This window comes from Pipistrellus hanaki (genome assembly GCF_964339955.1).
Source record: "Pipistrellus hanaki genome assembly, chromosome: 4".
Taxonomy (NCBI): Eukaryota; Metazoa; Chordata; class Mammalia; order Chiroptera; family Vespertilionidae; genus Pipistrellus; species Pipistrellus hanaki.
In genome coordinates, this window is record NC_140506.1 from 78,210,098 (window position 1) to 78,220,063 (window position 9,966).

The 9,966-nt window shown below is 44.8% G+C and overlaps 1 protein-coding gene across 2 annotated transcripts; it reads right to left on the bottom strand.

Moving 5' to 3' along the window:
- Positions 1 to 2,476: 2,476 nt before the first annotated feature.
- Positions 2,477 to 6,188, bottom strand: MRPS17 (mitochondrial ribosomal protein S17). 2 transcript variants are annotated; one of them, XM_084880956.1, is made up of 3 exons: positions 6,105 to 6,188; positions 5,144 to 5,285; positions 2,477 to 3,480 (listed from the first exon to the last, which is right to left on the bottom strand). In XM_084880956.1, exons 2-3 carry the CDS (start codon positions 5,264 to 5,266, stop codon positions 3,211 to 3,213), a joined length of 393 nt encoding a protein of 130 aa, XP_084737082.1. In that variant the 5' UTR covers positions 5,267 to 5,285; positions 6,105 to 6,188; the 3' UTR covers positions 2,477 to 3,210. The 2 variants fall into 2 exon arrangements, with proteins under 2 accessions (XP_084737082.1, XP_084737083.1); XM_084880957.1 differs by lacking the exon at positions 6,105 to 6,188 and adding an exon at positions 5,744 to 6,102.
- Between the last annotated feature and the right edge of the window lie 3,778 nt (positions 6,189 to 9,966).

Consider the following 9,966-nt stretch of genomic DNA (forward strand, 5'->3'; position numbering starts at 1 on the left):
ATTCTGGTTGGAAACATACTCAAGTTCCCATAGGCTCAGAACTACACTGTTGGGTTCGTTTCAGCAGGATTGGGGGGCTCTGGCTCCATCCTTGCCCTCAAGCCATCCCAGCCCAGGGGGGACAGGATGGGAAGTGATTGGGTCAAGTGTGTCAAGTGTTGAAATGGACAGGTTGCCAAAAACGGTTTGGCTCAGTGGATAGAGCGTCAGCCTGCGGACTAAAAGGTCCCAGGTTTGATTCCGATCAAGAGCATGTACCTTGGTTGCAGGCACATTCCCAGTGGGGAGTGTGCAGGAAGCAGCTGATCGATGTTTCTAACTATCTCTCTCCCTTTCTCTGTAAAAAAAAAAAAATCAATAAAATAAAAAAATGGACAGGTTCACACGATGCGAAGGGGGCAAGGAAGAGAGAGCATGCCATCGGCGGTGGCTGTGAAGTGGAAGGGAGACAGGCACCCAGGAGCTGACACAGCAGGGCAGAGGAAGAGGAGTTGGCCAGTGGAGGAAGGGAGGACATTTCCCATCAGCAGAAAAAACAACTCAAACAAAGGCATGAGTCAGGATGGCACTGTTTGGGGAGAGTGCATCCTGCTGCAAGATAAAAAGAGCTACACATGTAACCACCAAACTGCAACTAAGACAATGTGGGCAGAATGGGAGTTAGACAGTGAGAGAAGGGGGAGAAACAAGGAGCAGCAGAGGCCCACCCGTTAAAGGGAACATTTCAAGGGCAGTGTAAGCCTGTAGAGGCCCAGAGGAGATCGCCCTTAGGACTAGGTAGCTGGGAGTCTCCGCTACCCAGGCAGGTCTCTGTAGAAGGGGTGGGGCCGGACATTGGGCTTGTGGACTGAGGGATTCTCTGAAGCTGGCAATACTGGAGGCGAGAAGGAGCACTGGGCCTCAAGTGGTACAGTTTTCTGACTCAGCAATGTCTGAACAACTTCACATGGTGGGAGGCAGCCAGGAGGAGAGGAATAGGTCCTGGGTATGGATGGAGGAGTGGCAACAGGATTTGCCCAGACTGAAGTACGGTAGCAATCACCTCAGGCAGAAACTGCTGTTTGGGTTCTGTACTTATTTTGCTTGCTAAAACAATAGAAAGTTTTGATTTTCTGAACTTACGTATGCCATTCCAATACTCCATTGATGATGATTTGAATATCCCTCTGATTGTGACCGCACTGGTCATCGAAGCACATTCTTCTGGGAACCAGGACAGCTCAATTATCCTAAATTGTCTCAGTAGCTACAGATAACGAGTTTTGGTTGACTCAGTGGTCCCATAATCTGGACAGCAGGATTATTTTAAATTGCTCAGGTGGTCCCAGATAATGTGTTTCTGTTAATTCAGTGAATCGTGGATACTTTAGGTAACTAAGTCGCTCAGTTTTGCTTCTGTAAAAATGCTTTTTGCGAAACAGGTTTCTCATTCCAGACCCAAAGATGTAATTGATACTTTTGTGATGTTCTGCCAACATAAGCCAGATGTGGCAAGCTGTTTGGGTCTGGAGCGCGTTAGCCCCTTGTATGCCGCCGGCCTGTAATAAATGACTCCATAATTCGACTTCTTGAGGCGTCCTTTGTAAGATGGGGCACACTACAACAAGACCAGGGAGATGCTTCTGTCTCTTAAAGGCCAGTGTGAAGGAGGCCAGGGGGCTGTGTGGCTGAGAGGTCTAGATCCCAACTGGCTTGTGCTCAGTGAGGCTACAGACTGAACAGATCCACAGGAGAGGCTGATGCGCACGATCCCCGGGCAGAAAGGACAGGTCCCAGCCCTGCACAGCGGAAGACAGGGCCTCAATCTTCCTACCTCTGATCTTCCCCCTTCCAGTTTATTCTCTACATTCATGCTATTTCTTGTATTGAAATGTGAATCCAATTATATCATTCTTTTAAAAATGTTAACCTACCACCAGTTAGAGGATAACTACTGCCTATTTATCTATCTGGCTTCCCCCCTTGTTCAAACGTTCCAGCAGTCCTCCTGGTTATGCTCCTTCCGCTCATGCTGTTCCCTCGGCTTCAGATGCCCTTTGCACACCCTCATCTACTAGCCTGGAGACGCTTCCTTTCAGTTCGAGCACCATCTCATCGCTTTTGGGAAATTACACTCTAATTTCTTCCCACCAGTGTGCCTTGTTTGCCATGAAAAGTCTGGGGTAGGGGCTGGGGGGAAGGGGAAGGGAGTGCCTGTGGTCATTGTTGAAACCCTGTGCTTGTATAATACACATATTAGTTGAGGTTGAAATATGATCCAGATCTCTTTCTAGGAGCCAGAAAACTGAACTTGACTCTGTTTCCTCAGGTCAAAATTTAAATTATCATAATTAATGGACAGCAACAAAACTCTGAAACTTTCCAATCCAAGTGCACATGTGAGAAGTACTACAACTTCATCAATGTATCAGGTTTTAAGAACTCCTTCCTATTTAATGCATCCTAGGATACAGTATTAAAAAAAGTAACACAGAAGTAAGACATCTATCAATGTCCATTTTATTTAGCCGATTTTCTTTCCTTTTTTTTTTAAAAAAAATATATTTTTATCGATTTCAGAGAGGAAGGGAGAGATAGAAACATCAATGATGAGAGAGAATCATCAATTGGCTGCCTCCTGCACACCCCCAACTGAGGATCAAGCCCACAACCAGGCCAGGTGCCCTTGACCATAATGGAACCAGGGACCCTCTAGTCCACAAGCCGACACTCTATCCACAGAGCCAAACCAGCTAGGGCCTTAAAGCATGTTGATAATTTCTGTTTGGAATTGGTTAAATCAGAGAAAAAATTTAATTTTGAATATAGACCATCAAAAACATTACAAATAATATGTGATCTTATCTGTTTACGGTATCAAAAAGGTTTCTTCTCACCAAATAAAGGTTCTAGAATAAATTAAAGATTCCTTTGAATGAAAAAACAAACACACACCCACACACCCACATCTAAAACAATGAGTTTAAAAAATAATGCAGTAGACTGTTAAGCACATTTAGTGTAACAGGAAAGCATGTTCACTGAAAAGGAAATTTGCAATATGACCATAAACCTTTTTGGAAAATTATAACCAACACTTTATTCATTTACTTTTAGCTGTTTCATAAGTACCGGAAGAAAAACTGATCAGTTTGTGATGAAACTTAGAATTTCTTTTCCATAAAGCAAACTTATAAACCGTTCCCTCTGGCTCACTTTTCTAATCCTCCTTCACTGTTGTGAAGAGACTCCATGTTCTTCCCGAGGGCTGGTGAGATGGGTGGCTTCCACACCGATTGGACTCTCCAGGTAGGCAGTCCCTGCACAAGGTTTCCCGGACACCGGATCTATGACTTGTCCGACTTTGAAAACAATCTCAGCCAGCTCATGCTTCACATGTTTCGTTCGTGGAACAGGCAAAGCTTTGAGAAGCACGATGTCCCCAACTGTGCACTGCTGAAGAGCATCATGGGCAAAGTAGGTTTTCCGTTTATTAAAATACTGTTGAGAGAAGGAAGGACAAATGAGCAGTTCCCATGTGACACTGCAGTAGAGAATATGAAAAAGTAATGCACAGAGAAAAAAAGCTGGGATTTGGGGGTGGGGGGTGAAGATAGCATATTTAAGGCGGTTTCCAAAACAAAAATTAGCTGCTTAGCTTCTGGAAAACAGCAATGACTTCCAGAGATGATCCTGTCCCTAAGCTCTCCAGTGAATTATCTTCAGCACCCTTGCTCTATCCATTATCGTCCTTTTTTTTTTTTTTTTTTTTTAATATATTTTATTGATTTTTTACAGAGAGGGAGAGGGACAGAGAGTTAGAAGCATCGATGAGAGAAAATCATCGATTAGCTGCCTCCCGAACACCCCGCACTGGGGATGTGCCTGTAACCAAGGTACATGTCCTTGACTGGAATCGAACTCAGGACCTTTCAGTCCACAGACCAACGCTCTATCCACTGAGTCAAACCGATTTCAGCCATTACTGTCCTTCTTGACACTACTTAAATTCTTCTCTCCAGTGGCACCTTCTCTCCAATCCATAAACATGCTACTGTCACCACTAGCAGTGTAATTTAGGACAAATCACTTAACACCAAACTCGGCTTTTTTCCACCATAAAATGAGGCTCTAATACTTGCACCTCTAAAGATACCGAGAGAATTATAATATACAAAAAGCACTTAGTTCCATGTCTAGCCCAACGTATTGCAAACAAACTCCGGATAACTAGAATCACCTGTTCCTCAAGGCAGCCCCTCCACAGCAGGCTCAGGGAGGTTAAGGAATGTGCACAGCTCGTAAACTACAGAGTCGATGTTCAAACTAGTCTTCTGAGGGTAAGGTCAATGATCATGCCATCACTTCAGCTTACTCCTGTGTTTTTTATCCCAGAGAACAACCGGCATTTCTACCATCTTGAATGCAGAACGTCCTTGACATTTCCCACCCCCTCCCTTACAAAGCAAGGGCTCTGTCCTTTCTGAAATCTACTTTCCCCCATTGCTCCAAAAAATGTTCAGGTCTTTATCGTTTCCATCCTGGACTTTCTCCATAGCCTCCTTACTCATTTCCTGACCTCCAACCCTCATTCCTACACATCTTCAAGTTTGCCTGTCCTTTGCTTAACCAAAATAGAACATAAAAGACTCTTCGCAGTCCGGCTCTGGCTGTTCCTGTAACCATTCAATTGTGCCTACTTAGTGCCAAACTCTGGGCTCACCCTTGCCCAAATACCTGCTGTTCCTGTAGAATGTCATACCCTCTCATGGCTGAAAGAACATCCACAAACTACTACTCAGCATGGCCAGAATGCCCTCCCCCAGCCTGGTCCTCTGGGTAAAATCCTTTTTGAGATTCATCTCAAATGTCTCTAAGTCGACGATGTGCTCCTTCAGCACCCTGGGAAAGAAGGCGTCCTGCTTTCTGCACCCACAGTTCATTGCACACAGAGACGACAGTACTCACCACCCTGAACTGGAACGAGCTCTGTGTGTCCTTAGCATGTGAGTACACACCATGACCAATCGCTTTGTTAAACCACAAACCAGCCCAGTATCGGGTATGCATGCAGCAGGCGCTCAGTGTATTTTTACTGATAGTCAGAACGCAGAATGTGTGGGTGATTTTATCAATGCCAACTGAAAGCAGGGGTGTTTCTCACCTTTAATAAATAGGGATCCAGGACAAGCCTGGTGACTCTCACTTTAGCGGTTTTTTGCATGGCTGTCCCAATCACTTTCCCCACGATCCATTTGGCATGGACAGATGAACGAACTATTGACATTTCAGACGGCTTTGGTCACCTGAAAAGCAAAATTCAAAGCTTAATGTTCTGGAGGGTTATGACTCACTGAATGCATTTGGTCACTACAACTGCTCAAGTTCAAAACCAGCTTTAAAAAAAAATAAATAAATAAATTAAAAAATAAATATATATATAATTGATTTTTTACAGAGAGGAAGGGAGAGGGAGAGAAGTTACAAATCAGCTGCCTCCTGCACACCCCTTACTGGGGATGTGCCCACAACCAAGGTACATGCCCTTGACTGGAATTGAACCTGGGACCCTTGAGTCTGCAGGCCAATGCTCTATCCACTGAGACAAACCGGCCAGGGCTAAAACCAGCTTTTGTTGGCTTTCTGGAATCACCCCTTTAGAGATGCTCACAAGATTCCCTAGTTCCTCAATTACCCAACCTCCCTCCCATCCGTACAGTTTACAATGCTGCAAACTTAACTCCTCTAAGACCTCAGTTCCCACCTTGGCAAAATGGGAACAACAGGGCCTATTCGCAGGAGTGCTCTGAGGAGCTCCAGGCGCATAAACGCCGGCCTGGACTGCTGTCCCTCATTTCTTTCCGTCCCGCGGGCTCCTCGCGGCGCGCAGGGCCCGGTGGAGCGGCAGGGGCGCCCGCGCAGTGAAGGAGACCTCGACTTAGGGCTGCTTTCACTCAGTCCGTTAATACTGAGCATAGCCCACTCGGCCTGGGGAAGGCTGGGGGTGGCTGATCCCTCCGCTCCGGGGGACAATCCCGGGATCCGGAGACTCCACTCGTCCCGAGGACTTTCACTCCGGGACCCCATCCCACGCCCTGTCGCTGCGGTGCGTGGCCCGCACTCACCTCCACGCCCCGAAGTCCTAGCGCGCGACCCGCGGAGAGCCTGTCGGTCGTGGTTGCGTCACGCCGCACGCAGGTCGCTCCGCCTCGGACCGCCCTCTCATTGGTCGCAGGTCTCTGAGCTCTGGGCAGGGCTAAAGGAAGGACTCCGCCCACCCCCTCACACGCCTTAAAGGAGCCGCGGGGCGTAGAGTCCCTGGGAGTGTAGGCGGCCTTTTCCTATTCGATTCGGTTTCCTCTTCTTCCACTGAGGTCCCTCCCAAGCGTTGGACAAGGCCTTCCAAATCAAAGGAACTTCATCAGATACTGAAACATGAAATGCTGCTAAATGCTGAGACTTATTTAAGAATTTCTGTCCCCACAACTGCTTTTAAGATAATTTTTTTTTTTTTAAGATTTTAGGTGTCACTTCTCAATATATGGGAGATGGGTAGAAGTCTGGTGTGGGTGCGTATATACTTGCACATTTTATTTTAAATATTTTTTAATTAATTTTAGAGGAAAGGAGAGGGAGGGAGAGAAACATCAATGATGAGAGAGAATCACCGATACGCTGCCTCCTTGCACGCAACCCAGACATGTGCCCTTGACCAGAATCAAACCTGGAATCCTTCAGTCCACAGGCAGACTCTCTATCAGCACAGTACCGGGTATGCAGCAGCCAAAACTATCCATTGAGCCAAACCATCCAGGGCTACTGGCGTATTTTGAAGGGGTTAGATGGGCCATGAGCATGCTATGTGATGAAGCCTTTTCAGATAGAGGGAAATCAGGAAATGTATTAGGCTCCGGTTAGTGAATTACTAAGAGGAACAGAAAATAATAGGCTACTAGCACAATTTGAGGGCCATAATATGGGTGTGGTCAATTGTCTTTGATCACTGAAACATCTTAGCAACACCTAATGGAAGGCTAGGAAAATCATTTATTCATACGTTAGTCTGTCCGACACCCATTTCTTCTTCAGCAAACATTTATGGAAAACTTATTCTCAGATTCTGTGCTAGACAGGAGAACAAGAAAGAAAGAAAAAAAGGAATCAAAGGAGACTCCCACTCTTAAAACACCCACACTCTAGGAGGGACAGGTAAGTAAAGAAAGACTTATAAAAAGAAGCAGGAGTAATGAGAGCTTTGAGAAAGGCGTGTCTAACTTTGTGGAGAGATTTTATCAATACATAGCCCCTGGCCAGGGGAGCAGACCTTGAGAGGAGAGGGACATGGGGTGTAGGGAGGGTACCCAAGGCTTAAAGGAGAGCATGGACACAGGTGCTGGGCTGTGAGGCAATTGCAGTATGAAAAGCAGGAGTCTGGGACTGCCAGGGCATGGAGTGAGGGAAAGAGTGGCAGGGATTGAAGCTGGACAAAGACAGCCCTCTACTCCAGGAGGCATTTCTCATTAAGGACCTCACTTTTTCATCTAAGTAATGGGGAGCCTTTGGAAAATATGTAATATTCCATTGTATGTACATACCACATCTTCTTTATCAAATTGTCTATTGATGGGCGCTTAGGTTGCTTCCATATTCTGGTTATTGTAAATAATGCTGCAATGAACATAGGGGTACATAAATCTTATCAAATTAGTGTTTTGCTATATTTATTGTTTCCAGATATTATAAAACACTCTTCTAGGCACTGTTTGTATCTACTGGTTTAGGAGTAAGATGACTCAGATTTGAGTGACATTTCAGTCTAGAAACCCTGAATAATAAATCATTTACATAGTATGTCTGGTCTTACGAATCACTTTTTTTAAAAAGTTTTATTTCTTACAAGTTTTTATTTGTTAATTTTCTTTTCTTTTTTATTAAATATATTTTATTGTTTTTACAGAGAGGAAGAGTGTGTTACAGAGATAGTTAGAAACTATCTATCTACTGAGCCAAACCGGTTTCGGCTTTATTTGTTAATTTTCATCTGAGAATTTTTCTCTTATTGATTTAGAGAGAGAGAGAAAGGGAGAGAGAGAGAGGAAGGGAGAGAGGTAACGTCTGTTGGTTGCCTCACACAGGGGAAATTGAACCTGCAAGCCAGGTACATGCTCTTGACTGAGAATTGAACCAGTGACACTATGGTGCACAGGCAACACTCTAACCACTGAGCACCCAGCCAGGCAAGGTTCTCTTTTCATAAAAGAAGGGCAATAACACCTGGTTGGATCGTCCAAATGAACTAATACATGTGAAATGGACAAAAATAAGTCATAACAAAAGGGTTTTGAACAGGTACTACTCCTTTGGCTTCCTTACTGGAGCACCAATATTTAGGGTTCACTCCTTAACTTGGAACATTTTGAAGAGAACAAAGGACAATATGGGAATGAATTCACACAAGGATTAACACCGTTTACTGTAAGTCAGCATAAGCATAATTATGACTCTAAAAAATAAACAATAGACTTCTAATTTATAGTTCCTATTTGTGAAGAATTGAACAAAATCCTTGGCCAACTGTGGTCTGATTTAGTTCAGATATTTCTTTACTGAGATTGTCCAAAATTTTCTTTTCCTCTTCTAAAAATCCCATATGTTGTGTTTTTCACTTATCCTGAAATAAACTGCATTGCATTTGAACCCTTAGTACTCTGTGGAATATGCAGGTTTTTTGTGTTTTTTTTTTCCCCTTTCTGGTAGCAAAACTAAACTTTGATAAAATCACTTACCAGTTGTAATTAGTCACTACTTTTTTATTTGAATTTTTTTGTTTTTGTTTTTTTTTGTTTTTGTTTAGAAAGAGAGGAAAGGAGAAGAGAAACATTGATGCAAGAGCAGAACATTCAGTGGCCGTTTCCTGCATACTCTCCACCAGGAATTGAGCCTACAGCCCAGGCATATACTCTAACCAAGAACTGAAAACAAAAACCAGCCATGGCACTACTTCTTTAATGCATACCTTTGCTGTCAGTCTTCACCTTAGCTCCCTCTCTTCCTGAAATCTGAGTGCCCTATACTGTCTCCTATGGCAAGTAAATGTTAAATGTAGTTCCTTTTGGTGAAGAGATACTTTCAGAACTCATCTATCCTGAAAATAGATCTCCACTATAATGATATCTGAACACAAAAATACTATTAGACATCCTTTCTGATTACTGTAACTCAGAGTTTTATTGAATACTACAGGCCCTGTGCATGAATTTGTGCATGGGTGGGGTCTCTCAGGGTGGCCTATGGGAATCGGGCCCCAGCTGGTGCCCCCAGCCTCGCTTGGCACCCCACATTGGCCTGGCGTTGGTCCTTCACCTGCTCCACCATCCCACCTGCAGCCCGCCCGCCTCTCCCAAGCTCCCTCAGTACCTGGGAGCCAGGAGGTGGCCCCACCATTCGCCGTAGCCACTGGTCACCATCTGTGTGTCAATGGGACCCCCACTTACACCTGCCTTGGCCTGGTGCCACCCACTCACCTCTCCAGCACCGGTCGCAGTCCTGCTGTCTTCAGGGCCCATTGGGGCCAGGAGTGCCTCCACTGCCAGCACCATGTCGCCAACGCCCACCATGTTCTGCGCCGCCCCCTGGTGGTCAGCACATGTCATAGCGAGTGGTTGAACTCCCGGTCAAACAATTTGCATATTAGGCTTTTATTATATAGAATTTCACATCCACCAATGAGTGGGACATAAATGCACTTTCAAAAGTTTAATTTCTGTGATGAAATGAGTTTACTTTTCTTAGTTTCCTTGCTTTTAGTGTTTTAATTTTAAAAAGTCTTGAAATCATTTCAGCTTTGGCTTGAGAAGTATAAAATGTAGCCCTTCACAGGGAAGTCTTGAGCTGGGAGATGTGCTGGAAGAAAGGTGAGAAGCAAGGAAACTGCACTCCTGCCTTAGCCTCAGGGCTCCTTTCACCATGCCTGAGAAGACTGGGACA